The 22,237-nt window shown below is 40.5% G+C and overlaps 1 protein-coding gene across 2 annotated transcripts in view; it reads left to right on the forward strand.

Annotated features, from left to right (window-relative positions):
- The window catches only part of SCIN (scinderin), a 267,968-nt gene that overhangs the window by 226,950 nt on the left and 18,781 nt on the right, over nucleotides 1-22,237 (forward strand). For both annotated transcript variants that reach the window (XM_029588987.1, XM_029588988.1), the window contains 4 exons: nucleotides 3,879-4,049; nucleotides 7,599-7,776; nucleotides 16,167-16,288; nucleotides 21,856-21,933. In XM_029588987.1, coding sequence (XP_029444847.1) covers nucleotides 3,879-4,049; nucleotides 7,599-7,776; nucleotides 16,167-16,288; nucleotides 21,856-21,933 — 549 coding nt within the window. The remainder of the gene's footprint in view (nucleotides 1-3,878; nucleotides 4,050-7,598; nucleotides 7,777-16,166; nucleotides 16,289-21,855; nucleotides 21,934-22,237) is intronic.

The raw sequence follows: 22,237 nt of genomic DNA on the forward strand, positions 1-22,237 counted from the left end.
GCCTGAGACGCAGGCCCGACGTAAGCAGCGGCTCCAGCCACTGCAGGAAGCCTCAAGGGCGGCTCCAGCCGCCAGGAAAGACTGAGGCTTTTGTGGCCTCCAGCCGCGAAGATGGAATCAGTGTCGGGGGTGGTCCCAGCCCCGTGGGGAGACACCGGAGGGCCGCGGCTCCGACCGTGGAGCAGGAAAGAACCGGAGCGGCCTCCGGGCCGTGGGGGAGAGCACAGAGTCCATGGCACTGGCCACGTGGAAGGCCGACGGTGGTGTCCTGCCGTGTCGGCAGAAGAGATACAGCATGGGGTGAATGAGCCTGCTCACGGGGAGACCCGCGGGCAGCAGTTCATACAGGCCACCTCTGTCTTTCTACCAAAAAAATCAGTCATTTACATAGTATAAATCATAAACCTACAATGGAGGTGCTAAAATAAATAGATGGGAGTTTTTTTTGGTGTGTAGCTTATATATTTTTTAACTCTTTATTTAAACACACAAGCAAATAATACAATTTTCAATGTAAGGTTCAGTACCATTCACCGTTACTACAGAAAGCCATTATCAAATATATGTCACATAGAGGAATATCGAGTAAGAAAAGGGAAGTGATTATCCCCTTGTACAGGTCCTTGGTGAGGCCTCACCTGGAGTACTGTGTTCAGTTCTGGAGACCGTATCTCCAAAGAGACAGAGACAAGATGGAGGCGGTCCAGAGAAGGGCGACCAAAAAGTCTTCATTGAATGACTTATGAGGAGAGATTGAAGAATCTAAATATGTACACCCTGGAGGAAAGGAGGAGCAGAGGTGATATGATACAGACTTTCAGATACTTGAAAGGTTTTAATGATCCAAAGATAATGACAAACCTTTTCCGTCGGAAAAAAATCAGCAGAACCAGGGGTCACAATTTGAAGCTCCAGGGAGGAAGACTCAGAACCAATCTCAGGAAGTATTTCTTCACAGAGAGGCTGATGGATGCCTGGAATGCCCTTCCGGAGGAAGTGGTAAAGACCAGAACTGTGAAGGGCTTCAAAGGGGCGTGGGATAAACACTGTGGATCCATGAAGTCTAGAGGACCTGAATGAATGTGGAAAAAAGGATTTGCACTCACAAAAAAGCGGGGAGTAGCTTGCTTGTTATGGCGGTTACTACCCCAAACCAAATAAGCCTGATACTTCACTTTCAATGCATATCCAGCATAGCTCTCTTCTTCAACGGCATGGGAGAAAGACTGATACTTCAAGCATATCCAGCATAGCTCTCGGCTTCAACGGCAGGGGAGAAAGTCTGATACTTCACTTTCAATGCATATCCAGCATAACTCTCTGCTTCAATGGCAGGGGGAATGAAGAAAACTGGATCTATATACAGACAACACCAACAAGGACTGAATTACATAGTCTGGGTAAACAAATAAGCATGGGTGTAGCTTGCTTATTGCGGTGGTAACTACCCCTAACTTAGATGCAGCTCCAACACTGCTCTCTACATTAATGGTTGGGGTGGAAGGGAAATAGAACCAAAATGTTACGAAGAGCCAAGAGTAACAGATAAGTATGAGAAAAAAAAATGTGAAACTTGCTGGGCAGACTGGATGGGCCGTTTGGCCTTCTTCTGCTGTCATTTCTATGTTTCTATGTTTCTATATATAAAATCAACATTAATAGATAGCCATGTATTTATTGCTAGTCTTTAAGGATCACTAGAATGTCTCCACTGCCAATAATTCTGCCAAATTTTATCATCATTCTCCAACTGATCTTTGAGCGGGTATGAAATCTTTTCCATTAATGCTATTTCAGCAAGCACCTTCCTTCAATGTTATAAAACTGGTGTTGTTTTCCAATAAAAAATGATGGTTATGTGAGCAGTATGAAGTAAATGAATTACAAGTTTCCACAAGGACATAATCAATATTCGATCTTCCCATCTACCAAGCAAGCATAGGGGAGCTTTCAATTGTATATCTGTACCAATTATAGCTCTGACATCTGTTTACACCTGTCCCCAGAAAAGATGAACAATTAAACATTCCTACCATGTGTATATATAAGTGGCATGAGTGCCACAACCCCTCCAACATAGTGGACTTGCAGCACTAAATCTGGTGAAGTACATAGGGTATCTGTATGTTCTATGTAGAAAGTGAAACATTAACTCTCACTTTATTGCACCTGGAAAATTTAAGCTAGCTGTCCAAATTTCCCTACAGTCATCTTCATCTAGTGTTAAGGATAAATCAATATTCCATTGTTCAATGATGGATGTTGTAGTACCTGGATTATCTATACCATCTTGTAAGAACAAAATGAAAGAACCACCAAACTACAAAAATGAGATAAAGAGACAGTCATATCAACAGAGTGAAGCAGGACTTAAAGCATTGTAACTTTGCTTATCAATCACTCTACCCGCTATGAAACTTTAATGTGTTGTAATGATTGGTCTCCAAAAACTGACTTTTTTGAAAATAAAGTTTTTGAAATTATAAATAAAATGAGCATTAAGCAGCTTGGTATAAAGTAGCACACAATAAAGAGGGACTTGACTTATGAGAGTGTCATTAGGGAATCCACAGCATTCTTTTTATCAAAACCAGCCCGACATTCTCGTTTCAAATTCTTTGTTAGGGGCTAAATCCATACATAAACTGCCTAAGGAATGGACTGGCAGGGAACTTTCCTATCCCCCTACCTAACCTTCCTGCCTTTTCCCCTCTCCTTCCCGACCCCTAACCCCTACCTAGCTAGGCAAATATTTTTTGTTTTGATACTTACTACTCCATCATGCAGAAGTAACTTCGGCTCACCGGCCGGCTGCCAGTGCACGCTTCCACAGGCAGGGCCTAATTTTATTTATTTATTTAGTTGTTTTTATATACCGACATTCATTGGAGTATATCACATCGGTTTACATTATAATTGTTGGAAATAGTAAGACTAAGGTGTCTTACTATTGGTACATTGTAACATTGCGAAACATAAAAAAACCTTAAAAACTAAGGTGACTTATTAATACATTATAACATATTAATATATGTTATAATGTATTAATAAGTCACTTATAAGTCATTATAACATATGTCACTTATAAGTCATTATAACATATTAATACATTATAACATATAACATATATAACATACAACATATAACATTATAACATAAAGACCACTGTCCTGGTCGACCCTGGCCCTGCTCCTCCCTGCTCCTCCCTGCCCATACCCCGCCCTTTTTTTTAATGTGCCCTTTCTCCCCCCCAAAAAAACAATAAGAAAACCACACAAAATTTCATGGGTTTTCTTATCGTTTCATTGCCCCCTGAACCGTGACAAAATAGGAAATATTGTCTCTATTTCCTATTTCGTCGCAAACGAATGCACATCCCTAATATGTTCTTATATTCCAAATTCTGCACAAAGTTCTCCAAAAGTATTGTATTGCTGTCCCTTCCATATTTATTCTAGGTGACATAAACCTTTATTATTCCAAGCTATCATATCCATGGACATAGTTGTCCTAGATGAGGAAGGATTCCCCTTCACTGGAGAAATAGGAAAAAATTCCTCCAAATTTTTTAAGTTTGTGAAATGACCAGACAGGCTCTTTCTATCTTGGAGTATGTTAATGATTTTGGTGACATGGTTAGCAATGCCGTGAGATCTACACTTTCTGATTGGGACCTTTCCAAGAATACCCAACAAGGAGTATTAGCATTATTAAACCATCCTTTTAATTACCAGTTGTCTTGCTGATAAATAATATAAGTATGTGTGAGGAATATTTAATCCTTCACAATCTGTGGGGAGTCTTTCGTCTCCATAAGAGAAGGATGTTATTGTTCCATCTAAAGTTTTAAAATTCCGTGTGTGTAACACATTTCGCAGGTCCGAGTATCTCAAGGCAAAGAGCCGGCTCACTTGCTGAGTTTGTTCAAAGACAAACCACTCATTGTTTACAAAGAGGGGACATCGAGGAAAGGAGGTCAGACAGCGGCTTCCCCCATCCGCCTATTTCAGATCCGCAGGAACCTAGCATTCATCACCAGGATCGTGGAGGTAACCCCATCCACTTTACATAACACGCAAGTTACAATGTGGGAAACTAGCCAGCAGGGCTCTGCATGAAGAGAGCTTCAGTTTGAAAAACTAATGTATGTTTTCATGGCATAATATTTTAAAGGCTTTACAGAACTTTCTTGACTAGCAATTGTAAAAAAAAGTGTTTGTTGACCTGGAAAGTCATCATAATTTGTTAGATTGAAATTAAACCAGAGGTCTTTGAGTCCAACTTTTATTTGATTGCCTAACAGCTCTCTCTAGATTATCCTTGTTTTCAGCTAGATCTAGAAGACACAGGGTCTCGTTTTCTAAACGTATCGCACGCGGTAAGGGATGTTTCGCACGCGAAATGTCCCTTTTCGCGTGTGATACCAAAATGGGGGCGGAGTCGGCCCCGGAAGAGGAGGAGTCGGGGCGTCACCGGGGCCGACTCCACGATGATGGCGCGCACAGCGAAAAGGTAAGTGCCTTTTCGCTGCCTATTTCGCTCCCAATAGCTACACCTCCTATGGTGGCGCTATTGAGTGCGAAACTGGCAGCGATTGCACCGCGACGGTGCAATCGCTGCCGGCTAGCGCAGGCCCGCCCCCCGTTTCGGCCCCCCGCCCCTCATCTTCTAAAGTATCGCAGGCCTGCGATACTTTAGAAAATGAGGCCCACAGAGAGATAAAGTAAGGTGCCCAGGTAGTAACATGTCGTGACAGTCAGTGCTAGGCCTGGTTTTATCCCAATTCTCATTTTCTTTAGGATGCAGGATATCTCCATGCATGCAATGGATTAAAACCAGGACTGAGTCACCCCTTCCATGGTGCTATATGGATAAAGGGGCCTATTTGCTAAGGGGAGAAAATGCATTTATGCATGGTAAAAAACATTTACTGCATGGTAAAATGCATTAGTGCAGCAAAAATGGAAATAATGCATGGAATTTGCAAGTTCACAATAGATAATCAGGGATTAAAAGCTCAATAAACAATCTAATTTCAATATTATAATGAACTAATATATATATATTTTAACATTTCTTTGTGTAAAGTGCAAATATATCATATAATTTTTTCTATACGGAGGAAAAGACCTCAGAGACCAGCTTGTTGATCACAAGTCTCATTTCAAGCTTTGAATAGTCATTGGTCAAAAAACCTCCAGCCTCCCTATTATAATTTTATTAATTTACAATTTCCTGTTTTTTTAAATATATTTTTTTTAAATTCTTCTTAGTGTGAATTATTTCTTTATTTATTTCTTGTGTCACTACTTTCCTTCCTTAATAGAGTTCTAAATTATGTGTTTCCATTATTTTCTTTCACAAAGTCCAACTTTACAGCACCAAACTCCAACTAGTAAATCTGAACTATATCTTTTTTGTTATAAAGCTGTTAGTACTCTCGCTGATTCCCATAGGATATCAAAATTGTTGCATCAATGGGAAACAAACGTTGGAGCTGTTTCATTTAAAGTCCAATTTTACATCTTGTAAGGCAGTCACTATACTCTTGAAGGGCTGCGAACTTGAATAAAAGTTTTATCTGCTTTGAAAAGGCTGGAGTCAGTGTGTTTTTGTGCCCCCAGCATGGGAAACACCGCTGGGTTTCCCACAGGCCTCTTAATGATCATACAGAAAATACATCTATTGCAAGTAGCACCATGACAATGAAGTAAGTAGGAAAATAACTGAAAATATTTACTTATGTCTGGAAATGCTGGCTTAAATGAAAACAGACAAGGTACTCCTCCTTCTCTGTTTGCTGCACTACTGAGTACATACCATTTTGTGGTTAATTTTTCTATTATGTGGAGTAATTCAAATAGATCCCACATAAGGAATATTTAATTTTCTTATCCAATTTGACAGGAACACCTTATGAGTAAACATTGTGGTTAAGGCTTCTAATTCAGGTTACTAAATACATAGCATAGAGACACGCAACGGATTTACAGGGAATTTGGAAAGACTCGGACACAAATACTAAATGTTTTTAAATGAGTGCCATGGAGCTCTTTCCCCTTCCCTTAGTAAGCATCATATTGAGTACTAAGAAGTGTCCTGCCCTCTAGGGATGGTATACATCTCGGGACGTGGGACCAGGTTATAGAGAATCTGGAAGTCACTGCTGCCTAATCTGCATCAGAATTCCATTAGAAAAATATCCAAAACTTCAGGGCAGGCCTGATGGATCTATGCCAGTGAAAAACCACTGCCGTGTAGAGGATCTGGACTGGAATCCCAAGCCAGGTCCTCTGCTGCTGGGGCCTAGCTGTGGCAGGGAATGCTGCAGAGAAAACGCCATCTCTACGCAACAGCGATAGATTCAGGACCCATGTCTGTAGGGTTCCAGAGCGTGTACTGCTGCATGGCTCCCACAGACAAAGACTGCTTCTGCTGCAATGACTGATGTAAGTGAGTTGGGAGGGGATGTATAACAAGAGAAAAATCCCTGGGTAGTTGTAAATGAAAGTTCATGGCACCAGATTGCAGCTCCATGCTCCGATTACGCTGAAAGCCAAAAAAAGGGAGCAGTATCCCAAAAAAGAAAAGAGAGATCCTCCAACTTTGCAGCTGTTTTTTTAAATTAAGAAATTACACAGAGAATTAAGGTAGATCACTCAACATGATTTAAAAAAACTGTAAGCATTTTAAGGTGAGATTTTTAGCCATTCTTTTTCTGAAGAGGAAAAATAAAAAGAAGGCCTTATGGCCAAGTCATGTCTGTCTGTCGGTCTGTCTGTTTGTGACCTCACAATGCAAAAAAAAAAAAACCTGAAGGACTTGTTTGTCCCCCGAGGTCTCATCCTACCTTCAAAACTGGAAGTGTGTCTGATGAGTGGTTTAACTTTATCGGGGGACCATGGTTAGTGGCTTGTGGTACCAGTGTGCTGAACAATATGTTCTGGGTATGCTCTGCTCCCTCCCATGAATCATCCAGATCTAGTGACCCCTTAGTGTAGAAAGTGTAGACTGTGGAGAAAGCACAGGTAGTGAATAGAGGGTGTGGAGGAGCTATGGTATTGACACCAAGGGACACTAACACTGGGGTACGTCCGGGGAGGTGTGGTAGGGTCCATAGAAATGTAAAGCAATGGACAAGGAGGTGAGGGGAACAACAGATTGAAAGCACAGCACAGAGCAAACAAAAGCCACATAGATGGGTAAGGAAAGGGGATAGGAAGGAACACATGCATATTCAAACAGACAAGAAATGAAAGTTGGAACAGAGACGTCTGGTGGATGCTGTTGCAAAATGGGATATATTAGGCCCTATAATAAAGAATGATGTGTGCACTTTTAGGTGCACTCTCTGAGCATACACCTTTTCTAATTGTATTTATTTAATCATGTTATTGAGTGATCCATTTAAAAACAGATCCAGCTCCCTTTTGTATCTGTGTTCTTGGTTTTGAGTCAGATTTGATGATAATTTGACCCCTTGTTTGTTTTCCCTAAAGAAATTGCATAATAATATATGTTTTTCAGATGTTTGAGTGCCAAATAACTTTTCTCTAAATGTAGAACCAACATTGAAATGCTGTCTTTGTTGTTTTTAGGTTGATGTAGATGCAGGGTCATTAAACTCCAATGATGTCTTTGTTCTTAAACTGAAAAATAACTCCGGCTTTACCTGGATAGGGAAAGGAGCAAGTCAGGAAGAAGAAAAAGGAGCTCAATATTTGGCCGGCGTTCTGAAATGCAAAACTGCTGTCATAGCAGAAGGCCAGGAACCGGGTTAGTTTTCTGCTTCTTATTTCAATAAATTATATTCCTTTTAAGGCAAATGGAAAAAAACAAAGAAGACTAGATGTGGTAATGCAGAACTTTCTGAATCTGTCCTTATGAGCCCATGACCAGTCAGGTTTTCAGCACCTCCACAATAAATATGCACACTTTTTACCTTTGTAGCTGCTCCTTTCAGTTTTTTTCTAACTATTTTTCTCATTTTATCAAAGTTTCCCTTTTGAATGTTTAGCAAGAGAGCCATGGATTTGCTTACTTTCCCCCTTCCAGTCATTAGTTCAAAATGGATCATATTATGATCACTATTGCCAAGCGGCCCTATCACCATTACCTCTCTCACCAAATTATGTGCTCCACTGAGAATTAGATTTAAAATTGCTCTCTTTCTTGTCGGTTCCTGAACCAATTGTTCCATAAAACTGTCATTTATTCCATCCAGGAACTTTATCTCTCTAGCGAGTCCCGATGATATATTTATCCAGTCAATATTGGGGTAATTGAAATTTAAAAGTCCAGAGAAGCACAAACCCTGCACATATGTGGTAATTGAAATTTCCCATTATTACTGCACTACCAATTTGGTTAGCTTCTCTAATTTCTCTTAGCATTTCACTGTCCGTCTCACCATCTTAAAAGGGATGGACCCAAGAAACACGAAGGTAGGTGATCTAAAAAAGCTGTTAGGAAAACAAAAAGAATAGACGTCTAGGTCATTTTCAATTCTTTATTGGAGTAGAGACGTGTTTAAAATGTATCGCCCGACTCATGCCGAGTTTCACAGCTTTCACAGCTGTTGCCTCAGGGGCTATGGATAAATCATACAAAACATTGGGGCAGATTTTTAATATTATGTGCTTGGGATACATTTGTGTGCGCTACCCAGCGTGCACAAATGTACACCTGAATTTTTAACATGCGTGCGCTGCCACGTGCATGTTATAAAATCCGGGGTCGGTGTGCGCAATGGGGTGCACACTTGTGCACCTTGCATGCACCGAGCCCTAGGGGAGGCCTGATGGCTTTCCCCGTTCCCTCCAAGGCTGCTCTGAAATCGAAGCGGCCTTGGAGGGAACTTTTATTTTGGCCCCCCCCCTCACCTTTCCCTCCCTTCCCCTATCTAACCCACCCCCCAGCCCTACCTAAATCCCCCCCCAACTTATTTCATTGAGTTACGCCTCTGGTAGGCCTCTGGCAGGTGTAACTTGCGCGCACCGGCTCGCCATCCCCTGGTACAGGCCGCTGTGCAGGAGGATTCTGGCCCGCCCCCGGACTGCCCCCAAACCGCCGCCATGCCCCTGTCCGCTGAATAACTGACCGCATCATAATGCTATGCTCACCAGGCAATGTCTTGCCTCTGTTCTTCCAAGTGACTTTGGAGGCCATTCTGATCTGAGTGTTCAAACTGCCTTAAGGAGAGGGTTAGAATTGGAGGAAACTCCAAGACAAAAAGATCTCAAAAGGTATGATAGAAACATTGGGGAGTGGGTCTTAGAGCAGTTGAGGAACACCGTCTAACTCCACCATCATATCACATGACCTCCATAGTAGTACAGTACAATCATAATATAGGGTAATCCATCTTCAGTTCTGGAGGGCCACAATAGTATCCTTAATAAATATGGATGAGATATATTTGAATGCACAACCTCAACTGTATGCAAATATATTTAATTTATATTTATTAGGGATATCCTGAAAAGCAGACCAGTTTGTGGTCTTTGAAGACTGGATGTGGACATCCCTCATGTAAGGGTTGATTCACTCAAATTCAGGAACTAAAGAAAAAAACTTCTGGCAGGAGTTATTCATCAAGTTCAGCTCTGTATTGCATAATACATTATCAATTTAATTATATAACCCTCATTAAACTTTCTCTAATGTATAGAACCACTCTCCTGACAAAACCCACATCTGGATTTCAGTGTTCTGCGCATGTCATGACCATAATATCTGCTCAAATGAAGAGCAAAAAGCTTAAAACTCTTGCTCACTCTATAGTTATCATATTGCCTCATTTAAATATGTTTAAAACCACTTAACAGCCCAAGTATACAGGAATCAATGAGGAAACAAGGATAAAAATAAAAAATAGAAATCTTTCATTTATTGTTCACAAAGTCACTAAATAAGAATGATATACAAGAGTTAGGAAAGTGTCATATGAATGTTCAAGTCTTAGAAAAATCAATACATTATTTCATCCAGATTGTACACTTTGGCAGGAGTCACCACCAGGAAGCCCGCATTGTGATTCACACATTAAAAATGAGTTTCAGGAGGCCAGATGTACACTCTCAAAACACTCTGGTGAAATAATAGGCACTACTATAGAGCCCCTCTGAGCTTGCAGATGGGTGTAAGAATAGAGTTAACATTCAGGGCAAGAAGAGATTCCCATTATCATCTAAAAACACACAAGAAGAAGAACATATCTCTTACAGTATTCAGGTGTACTTCCTTCCCCAGCTAGACATGAATATTCACTCTCTTCCACACTTACCAAACAGAATTGCTGTGACATGTACTTATAAAAGAACATCTGCCACAATGTATGGATATTATGCCAGGACCCAAAAACATGGTTACTATATCCATCCATCTGTGGGCGCTATGTAGTTATAGAACAGAAAAAAATGACTGTTTATATTGGTGCTCTTTAGTGCTAAAAGTAGTCAGCATAAATGAGTCTTGTTTAACAGTATAGCAGTGCAGTATGTTGGTGCTATATGCATCCTTTAATTTTTCTACAGGGTTGCAGAACCAAAATCCTTTCTATTAGCAATGTGCTTTTATTGAAACAAAATGGGACAGTTTAATGAAATCTACCGTTTCTTTTAATTTCACTTCTAAACCAAACAATAAAACAAAATTTTGTTTCTCCATTTCACTTTTTAAAAAATTGTCTTGCACTACCCAACAACACTCCTATCTCCCTTGCCTGAAGTTCACAATCTCCGAGGACCCTCTGTGAAATCCCTGGTGACTTCTGACCTACTACTGCTGCTGCTGCTGCTATGTCAAGCAGTGCTGGCAGACTGAAGCCAGCACCATTAATTATTTCTTCTGTACAGAATGGCACTGGCCTGAGTTTGATTGGCATCATTTTATATGGAAGAAAGTAATAATAATGCCAACCTCACTCTATCGACGCCATTTGAAACAGTAGCAGCAGTAGGGAAGGAGTAACTGCCCCAAGAAAATTAAAATTGATTTTAAAGACTTCATGGAATAAGAGGGTCCAGGGGATGGGGGAGGGGAGAATGGCCTGGGAGGTGTTGGGATTGTTTTGTGGGGGAACAGACAATTTTTTTAAAATGTTGTTTTTTATTTCTTTGTACTAATGGGCTTCACAGAACCCAAAGGGCACACCTCAAATAAGGCTTAAACTGGTCAAGTCCTCTCCTGATGTTAATACATTCTGAAAGTCCAAGATTCCTTGTGAGGAGGGAGATTATCTTTTAGGCCCTGAGTTCTGGTCAACAATTCATTAAAACTTAATGTCTCATATACAGCACTAACAACCACGCTGTAAGCAACTGATGGTTTCCAACTTAACTTTTACTGATTATAAAGATGGAAATTTGTTGAAAATATTAAGTTACAAGTTTTTGGTATTTACAATCGATTTATAGCTTCAGATCTAATAATAAATTTGTGACTTTCAGCTTCCAATTAATATATTCTGTTACTGGTGTCACTTTTTTTTTTTTTTTTTTTTAAATCTCTAATCCATTCCAATTAATGGAGTAGTTTTTAAGCTTCCTCCTGCCATTCAATAAGTGAGTTGGTATCCCAGTTTAGATGTACTAATTGAAAGTCCCATTTCTCAGACCTTTAGTCAGGTTGTTCAGTCATTCTCCTTACTTCCCTTGTTGGGATCTGGATAGTACTGCCATACTGCTCTCTTCAGCATCTGAATGAGATAGTTGTGTTAAACATCAAATGGGGGCCACGGGTCTTCTCCACCTATTCTCTCTCCCCCAGAATGAACCCAGATCCATTCCTCTACCAGGACTTACGATAGCACTGGGCAACAAATTTTCACAAAAGTCATGTTATGGAAATGAAATTAGTCAATTCTTATAAATTTCCATGTGCTAAACATGAATGTGACTGTGAAAATGCAAAATTGGCTCTAGTTTTTTTGTAATATGCAATAATATAATTACATCTTGAATTGTATGCCAATAGTAGGAGACCTACGGTTAATACCGTTTGAAAAATAAAGTCATAGACTACGTCTTAGATTTCTTTGCTTGTCTCTTGTACACCTGTTTGGGAGCATCTCTGCAGAGTGTCCAGCAGTAGTCAGCCAGCATGAATATTTCAAATGCTCACCCTTTCTGACTGGGCTTCATATAGTACACTGCTGATGTCAGCTTACTCGGCAGCAGCATGGCAGTAGAACTGCATTGCATCAGAAAATGATGTAATAGGAGATCAACCTAGAGGCTACCTGAGAACTGCTGGTAAAGCTGAGCTGCTTGTTTCTTGTTTCTGGCTGGGTGACTCGGACGCCGGGTTTCCCCGACGTCACAAGGAGGCGCCGGGACATCTGATTTAAATTGCGCTCTCCTGGAGATCAACCTAGAGGCTACCTGAGAACTGCTGGTAAAGCTGAGCTGCTTGTTTCTTGTTTCTGGCTGGGTGACTCGGACGCTGGGTTTCCCCGACGTCACAAGGAGGCGCCGGGACATCTGATTTAAATTGCGCTCTCCTGGAGATCAACCTAGAGGCTACCTGAGAACTGCTGGTAAAGCTGAGCTGCTTGTTTCTTGTTTCTGGCTGGGTGACTCGGACGCTGGGTTTCCCCGACGTCACAAGGAGGCGCCGGGACATCTGATTTAAATTGCGCTCTCCTTCGGCGCACCGCCGCCCGAATTCGACTGAAGTTGACAGCTAAAAGTCAGCAATTTCCCAGGATAAAGAAATTAGCATCATAGAGGAAATATTTTTGATTTTCCTATTCTAGCATGCCTGCGAAGAGGAAAGGGAAGATACGAGTGTTCCCTCCGGACCCTACGTTTCCTACCTCAATGCAGCAGGAAATTCAAAAATTTTTGATTCAGTTGGGTAATAAGGGAACCGAGGATTCCGTTGGAGTTTCCTTGATGGGGGATACAAGAAACTCCCTGGAAGAGGCGTCCCTCAGCCCAGATAATAGACCTCCTCCGGTCCAACGCGCCATCGAGGAACAGCTAACCCAGCCTCTTGTCTTAGGTATAGATAAAGAGGAAGGGTTGGAGGGAGCTTCATCCTCGAATTTTGAAGAACTGGAGTGAATAACAACAAGGCCTGAAAAGGTAACTCTCGAGGCAATCTGGGATGCAGTGAAAGGGTTGAGCACTGCAGTTATAAGGATGGAAAAAAAGGTGGACTTAATGTCTTCTGATTTTCAGAGGAATGTACAATCTAATTTGGTTAAATATGATGAGATTTCCTTGAAAGTAAAGGAAAATGAGAAGAATATTCAATCTATGAAAAAAATTAACCTTATGGTCGTTAAAGACCAATTATCTGTATCTCATCATATAGAGTTACTGGAAAATAGAGCACGTCATCTAAATATTAGAGTTATAAATTTTCCACAATTAATAGGTGAGTCCCCAATTACATCCTTTAAAAGATATCTTAAAGAAGTATTGGCTTTTACAGAGGAAGAAATTCCATCTATAAATATGTGTCACTTTTTTCTAAAAAAATCTCCAATACCAGATAATCTTACAAATTTTTTGGAAGACTCATCTCAAGAAGTGATTCATAGGAATACTCTGATTGTTTCCTTTATTATATCTAAGGATATAAGCAATATCATGAAGAAATATTTTCAGAAATTTCCCACCTCATTTCATGGTCAATTAGTTAAAATATACCCAGATTTGGCTCCCACTACAAGGATAAAGCGCAGAGAGTTTCTTTTGATTAAACCAAAGATAATGGCATTAGGTTATACTTTCTTTCTGCGCTATCCTTGCAGATGCGAGATCAAAAAAGGTGAATATGAATATGTTTTTTACCAAATTGAACAGTTACAACAATTTATAGATGCTCAACAACCCACAGCATCAACACCAGTGCCTAACATAATACCATCTGAAGAGATCTTATAGAGGATTGAGCATATATCGTAAGCTGATTGCAAATAAATAAACCCAGCTTAGTCTATGTATTGCTAACTATAATATGTTTTTCTTAATATATATCTCCCTTGGATATTTAATAATTTCTTTAAGGCCTCTAATGTTCTCCTAAGTTGATTATCGCAAATTTCATATAATAAGAATTGTTTTAGGTATAAAGTAATTCGTTTTTGGGAAATTTCCTGTAAGAATTGATCTAAGATTGAATTTATATTATGGAAGGATTTCTGTATTGTTTCCGTATAATTTGTAAGATGAAAAATGAGAAATAAATAAATAAAAAAAAAAAAAGAAAAAAAGAAAATGATGTAATAAACTCTGGATGATGTGTGCATGATGGTATTATGCAATATGATGCAATATTACATCATTCTAGGCTTATTTACAGTCCTACTGGATACATTTACATGAATAAACATAGAAAGTGAACTATATTAAATATCTTCAAAACGAGAGCCAATAAAATCTTTTCATGGTCATATTCGTGTTCAGCATATCAAGATACTACAGAGTAGGACCTTTTTAGGTCAGTAACACTTTTATTGTTGCCCAGTGTAGTCTACCCATGCTGTCTGGCTGAGAGACACTGAGCAACTGGGTCCTAGGGTACTCCGACATGTTATTTATTTATTTGTTTATTTATTTATTTATTTGACAGTTTTTTTTATACCGACATTAGTGGGCACAAAGAAAAAGTAAAACCTGAACCTGGGGTAACCAAAAATAGAGCAAGGAAGGGTGGAAGAATCTCCTTCTCTAAAACCAAAGAGACATGGTAAAGTTAGGCAATGGTACTCTTTCTACTTTCACATACTCAGACCTCATCCTCAGATGCTCAAGGGTCCTTTTCTAGGAAACAAAGAAAAACAGGAGACTGCATAGTGAAATGCTGTCCCTACAAGGGATAACTAAGGAGTCCACACATCAAATTAGTGGCATGGGATTATATAGTCTAGGAACCCACTATTCTAGTTTCCCACATGGGGGAACTAAAACCCAGATTAATATTACTCCTGTTCCCCTATGAAAAATGGAACAATCCTCTTTAGAAGAGATCCTTTAGGCTCTCTACATTTCTTTTTTTTTAAATTTCTAATAAAGCAAAAGGTTGCTTACCTATAACAGCTGTTCTGTAAGGACCACAGAATATCAGTCCTCGCTGGTGGGTGATGTCATCTGACGGAGCCTGGGTTGGTGTGATGATCTCATAGTTTCTAGACATTTCATCATGCTCTGCATAGCATGTGTGGACCATCCCATGTCGTGCCCATTGTGCAGGACTCCTTCAGTTTGGAATTTAGCTACATAAATAGAAACCAACTTCTAGGGGAGGTAGATGGATTCTACGAGGACTGGTCCCAAGACTTCCCCCTTTTCCGGCACACTTCCTTATTAGAAAGGAAGTGCAAGCCAGTGGTAAGGAGAAACATTCAGAACCAACACTCGCTTTGTCTCTGTGCTGAAGGCTACAGGTGCTGGATTTGTAGCACCTTTGTGGAGAAAATGGGGGAGGGGGAGGAATCCAGGGAAAGATGGGAGAAGCATGTGGAAGAAAAAGGGAGAAAAAAGAACAAACAGGTGACGAAAGAGAGAAAAACATGAAGAAAGTTAATGAGGAAAATAAGAAACACTGGAAAGAGGAAGAAAAAGAGGAATATGATAGCGAGGGAAAGGACAACAATGTAGAGGAAGAGGATGGAAAAGACAAATCTGGGAGAAGATAATGGGAAAGGAACATGGGAAGAAATGGTGGGGAGTGGAATATTAAGGGAGAAGGTAGGAAAATGAACATGGGGGAGATGGTGAAGAGCAGAACATGAGGCAAATAAAAATAAACAGTTGAGAAGAGAGGAAAGGGAAAATGGGAAGGAAAGAAAATAGAAGGGAAGATGGGTAAGAGAGGAATAAGGACGAGCTAGATGGGAAAGGAGAGGGGTAGGAAAGAAGTTGAGGAAGGGAGGAGGAAACAAATGGAGAGAATTGGGAAAACTGAACAGGTTTTGGAGGGAAGGGATAAGGATAAGAGAGATGGAGAGAGGAGAAAGAGTGAATGATGAATGAAGATATGAATGAGAGGTTGAAAGTGTAGTAGCCATTAACAGTGCAAAAAAAAGTGGAGGATCTGATAAGTAACAGAGAACTGCTCAGTTTTTATTATCACTTCAGTCCCCGTTGATAAGTTGCATACAGCTCTAAATGATTCAGAGACAATATGTAGTGTACTTTCCGTATGTTTCACAGAGGAATTCTGGAAGCCTCTTGGTGGTAAAAAAGAATATCAGACCTCACCCCTGCTGGAAATCCACTCAGATGATCACCCGCCTCGTCTCTATGGCTGTTCCAATAAGACAGGCAGATTCATTGTGAGTATACAGGATCAAGAGTAAGGCTCCATTCTTCTGCGGTTATTCAGGGGTAAAACTTTCATTCTGTTTTGTTTTTAACTTTGTTCACTATATTTTCTTCATTTTTGTTTTGTTTCATTTCTGTATTTCAGCAAGCATAAATCATTTTAGCATGCACTAATACAGTGCTTCCCCACCCTGTCCTGGGGACCCCCCCAGCCAGTCGGGTTTTCAGGATATCCACAATGAATATGCATGAGAGAAAATTTGCATGCACTGCCTCCACAACATGCAAATTTTCTCTTATGCATATTCACTGTAGATATCCTGAAAACCCGACTGGCTGGGAGGAACCCAGGACAGGCCTGGGAACCACTGCACTAATACCATTTAGTTCACTCAAATGTATAAACTTACTAAAACACAGAAACAAAATTAAATAAAATGTTGCTTTTGTGTGTTTGATAGCTTATATTAACTTGCTTATAGAACAAATTAAATATATTTTAGCTACAAGTCTCAAGAATAAAATCCATTTTTTACATTTATGGATGCAAGGACGATAATCGTAGGGTAGACTTGCAGACGAGTAAACTGATTTTGTTTAACTTTCATTTTGGAGAACAGGAAGTAGCAGGCATTCACCTTTTCCCTCGCTATCTAATCACATGGGGGCAATTTTGAAAGGGATTTCTGTGGGTAAATGGGTATTTACCCCTTTAAAATATTGCCCCCTCCCCTTTTGCAGGGAAAAGTGACAGGGGTAGGTTGAGATTGCTAAAGTACCCACTGGGATTTATTTACACCCACAAAGATTGCAGCAGACGAGATCCCCATGGCACTGGCTACCAATGGATTTTGGTAAGGGAAACTCTACGGGGATTTTCCCTTTCAAAATCATCTTGCAGCCTGAGGATACTTTATACTCATGGGCCTACAGCCTCCCTACTTACTCTAGAAATGTCACTTGCACTTGGCTATCAACAATTGGTGGTCTGGGACATGAGATAGAGAGGTAAAAGAGGAGAAACAGAATGCACTATTTCCTTGGTTCCCTGTAAATTGGAATTTTCTCTTCTTTGGGACCACTTTAGATTAAATGGTCCCAGGCATTCTTAATCCTTAAATGAATATGTTTCCTCATGTTCAACACCATTTTCAACTTTTGCCATGACCAGAGACATTGTTTTAAGCAGGGCTAGCAGCAGTGTTTGATGAAAAATTCATATTATAGTATTAAAAAAGCCTTGACCTTTAATGCCACCTGCTGGCTCAATCTGGAACTTCTGTTTAATTCAAAACAAACCACTTTTACGGACCGATACAGTAAGGTGCGGTAGAAAGGGGTGCGTTAGTGCTGGGCGCACCCACGTTTGCCGCACGCACAGTTTGAAACACGTACTACTCGATACTGTATTTAAATAGCATGCAAATGCAAGCTGCGTCCAACGCGCGTCCAGGAAGCGCAATCCATTTTACTGTATAGGCGCTATACAGCGCCTATACAGTATCCTGGGTGCGCTGGTACCTGTCATTTCAAATGACATTTGAAATGACAGGTACCAGGAAGATGGATGCGGCCAGGGCAGGTGAGCGGGGGCTGGCGGAATGTTTGCCCGATTCACTTCGGTCTTGTCCCGGGGAGTTAGGGGGTCAGGCAGTGAAGCGGGGCTGGCTGGGGCTGCTCCTTGGCCCGTGAAATTTCATCTCAGCTTGCCTGACGCTCCACACTAATGCAGGGGTAGGGGTAGGCGGTAAATTAGCAGGTTTAACGCGCAGCAAAACTGCAGGTTTAAAAAGTGATAATCGGGGCGCGCGTTACTGTATGGGAGGGAATAGCTAATCCGATCGTTTACATCTCATATACATGCCACGGGCGGAAAGGGTTACCCGTAGATTTAAAGAGGCGGTAAGGATGGGTTAAAAGGGATAGTGAATTGCAGGTAGGACTAACGCTGCCAAATTGTGAGTAGAAAGCAGGTTAGAAGCAGGGTAACCGCGGCCGCACTTTACTGTATCGGCCTGTCAGTTAGGCCTAGACTCTGAAAAGTTGGCTAAATACGATAAATTTTCATATTAATTAAAGAGGGAAAAATCTAGATTTTTGAAAATTTAGTGTATGGAACATGAAATAGAAGCACACATCTCTCTGTTGTTAAGATCTCAATGTGGTCACATGAAAATCTCATAGCCAGCTATTTTAATTTTCAAAATTGTGTAAAATCTTTCAAAATGACTTCTAAAACCTGTTCTGATTTTTTGGTAACATTTTAGATCAATATTATTTTGACTTCCATCTACCAGCACATTATGCTCAGTGCTGCCTATCCAGACTCACTATTTTTAAAATGTAAAATTCTTTATGTTAACTTAGTGCTTGTGAAAGGTAGCAGACTGAGATCTCTGGAAATTAAAGTCCTCCCTCCATATATGCACAGAATGGGTACAGCAGAGGCAGTAACAATGCAAGCTTCCCCCACAGTGCACTGTTAATGGGATGTAACCCTGCTCTGGAGCGACCACCTAGAAACACAGAACATAAGAGCAAATAAAAACTAGATGGCTCATCCAATCTGCCCATCCACACCTCCTACTAAACTTTATAATCCCTTCCTTTTCCTCAGAGATTCTCTGTGCTTCTCCCATGTTTTCTTGGCTTCTGATATTGTCTTTGTCTCCATCACCTCCACTGGGAGGCTGTTCCAAGTGTCCACCACCCTTTCTATATAGAAATATTTTCTTAGATTACTCTCAAGTCCTCCCCCTTTTCCCCTCATTCCATGACATCATGTTTTACAGCCTCCTTTCTATTGAAAGAGACCTACATTCTGCGTATTTATTTATTGGAATTATTTAAATAGCTCTAACATAATTCTCCTTTTTTTGCTTTCCTCTAGGGTATACATATTTAGATCTTTAACTCTGCCCCCATTTGCCTTATGATGAAGATTGATGACCATTTAGCAGCTGCACCCTAAATTGACTCTAGTTGCTTTATATCCATTTGAAAGTGAAGTTTCCAGAAATATGCATAGTACTTAAAATGAGGTCTCACCAGAGACTTATGCAGAGGCATCATCACCTCTTTTTTTAATTTTCCTTTGCTCCCAAGAATCCTTCTGGCTTTTGCTATCATCTTATCTACTTGTTTGACCTACCATCAGATATGATCCACTCTTGTTTTATGCTTAGAAAAACTTCACCCACTATACTGTTCTGCTCCCTTGGGGTTTTGTAACCCAAGTGCATGACCCTACATTAAATCTAAGCTGCCAAACTCTAGATTATTCCTCAAGCTTCACTAGATCCCTCCTCAAGGTTTTATACTTTTCAGAGTGCCTCTAGGAATGTGCACTGAAAAAATTTTCATTGTTTTGTTTTTTTCATTTTATTTCATTTAGTATTGTTTACACTTTGTTGTTTCATTTCATTATGTTTAGTTAAAATGAAAAAAAACTTAGAAACTGAAAAGAAAAACTGTGGGTCCAGACCCCACCCTGACCCTGCTAAGCTTTAAAAGCAAAACCTCCCCCTTAAGCCTGATACCAGCCCCCCCTCCACCTTCACACCACTTCTTCCCCATCCACAGGTCTTCAATGGGCAGGAGCTATCTCTATTCTCTTGTGTCCACAACTGCTGGTTTTCAAAATGATTGCAATTGACTTGAGACCTGTGCCATTTTATTGCATTCAACATAATGGCGCCCATCTTGGGTCATCCAGCGGCCATTTTGAAAACCAGCAACAGTGGGAAAGGAAAGACTGGGGATTGCTCCGAGCTAGGTGTGCGGTTAGTGGGCCTTTTCTGGTGACATTGGGGTTTATTCAGTGGTGGCCAGCTGTGCTTAGCTTTTTTAAACATAATTTCATTTGTATTTATTTTATCTTAATTTAAAAACAAATTGAAATGAAAAAGGGGCAGATTTTCAAAGGGTTACGTGCGTATATTACGCGTGTAACCCCGAAAACCTGCTCCTGAGCGTGCCAAGCCTATTTTGAATAGGCTCGGCGATGTGCACAAGCCCCAGGACGCGCATATATCTCGGGGCTTGAAAAAAGGGATGGAGCAGGATCGGTCCGGGGTGGGGGCATGGCCAGAGGCTTCCGAAGGCCTGCTAGGCTGGGGAATTGCGCGCTGGCTCTTGGCCGGCGCGCGCAACCTACACCTGCCCAGAGGTAGGCGCAACTTAAATAATAAAGGTGGGGGGGGATTTAGGTAGGGCTGGGGGGCAGGTTAAATAGGGGAAGTGAGGGGAAGGTACGGGAGGGGCGTAGATTTGTATGCGCCAGGTTGCGTGCACAAATCTACGCCCGCACTTAGGTTAGAAAATCTGGCCCCTAGTGTTTACATGTTACAGATCTTGGTATCATTCACATAAAGGAAAACCTTTTCTGATAGCCCTTCTGCAATATCACTTACGAAAGTGTTGTAGATAATTGGACCGAGGACCGATTCTTGAAGCAAACTATTGGTAACCTCTTTTCCTCAAAGCAAACTCTGTTTACCATTGCTATTTGTTGCCTCCCACTCAACCAGTTTCTAATCTAGTGAGTCACTTTAGGACCCATGCCTAGGTGCTCAGTTTATTCATGAGTTGCATATACGGAACAGTGTTAAAGGGTGTGATGAAATCTGATTTTAGAAAGCATTTACACACTTAAAATTGGGTTTTACACATGGAAATAAACTTTACTTGAGCAATTGGGCTCTGCAAAATTGCTACAATATATGCCATTGAATTGTCTATATGATTTACTCGTGTAATTGCACTTTACTTGAGTAAATGACTTGTGAAAATTGCAATGATAGTATGTTACATTTATGCATGTAACCCCTTTGAAAATTACCTTCTAAGTACACTACATTTAATGGGCTTCCCTATTCTAATTCTCTGATCATCCAGTCAAAAAAATTGATTAAAATAATCTAACAAACCTCCCTCTGGTGAAACCGTTCTGCTTTGGACCCTGTAATCCAGTGGACTCTAGAAGCTGCACTAGCTTCTGTTATGGCAGAGATACGATTCATTTACTCACTACCAAGGTCAGGCTGTTTTCCCAGCTTCTTCCTTACTTGCATTTCTGTTAAGAGGAACCACATCTGCCTCTCTCCAGTCATTTGGAACCACTCCTGATTTTAAAGAAGAATAGAAAAGATCAGACAGTGGAGCTTCCAGAACTTTCCTAAATTTCCTTAGAATTTCCCTAAGTAACCATCTGTAGGGGTCACAGGGTAATTCTCTGTTTATGCCTGTGCAATCTCCGACCACTTTGCTGAGATTTTCAACAGTGATGCTACTTAATATAAAGTGGGTTTAATAATATAGTCAACAGTCCAGCAGGAAAATTACTGAGACCAGCAACTCATTTTGTATAGGCTACCTTTTTATGTTCCTTCCAATTTGGACCAGATCTGAACTAGTGCCCTACAAGTGAAAGGTAACTTAACCCTGTGCCTATTCTCTTGAATCATTCAGTTCACACATACACTCATTTTTAATTTCATATCTATTTCTCTACATTTAGCTATTATTATGATGAAGGTTCCAAACTAGTTATCATGAAGATTTTTCTTTATACCATTAGATTGAAGAAGTACCAGGAGAATTCACTCAGGATGACTTAGCAGAAGATGATGTCATGTTGTTGGATGCTTGGGACCAGGTAAGAAATGTACTGTTTTTCCAGATTATTTGATCTGTGTTTACTCTCTTATTTATTTTACACTCATAGAATTAGAGGTAAAGGTCTCCATTAATTTCTACCCTGTACTAATAAATTGGGAAGCAATAAACTGAATTTTTCATGTCTGGTCCTTAGTAGGGATGTGAATCGTTTTTTGTCGATTTAAAACAATCGTCAGATATATTTTAAATCGTCAAAAATCGTTAGAGCCGCGATACAATAACAGTTCCCCCGATTTATCGTCAAAAAATCATAAATCGGGGGAGGGGGGAGGGCGGGAAAA

Source organism: Rhinatrema bivittatum, chromosome 2 (genome assembly GCF_901001135.1).
Source record: "Rhinatrema bivittatum chromosome 2, aRhiBiv1.1, whole genome shotgun sequence".
Taxonomy (NCBI): domain Eukaryota; kingdom Metazoa; phylum Chordata; class Amphibia; order Gymnophiona; family Rhinatrematidae; genus Rhinatrema; species Rhinatrema bivittatum.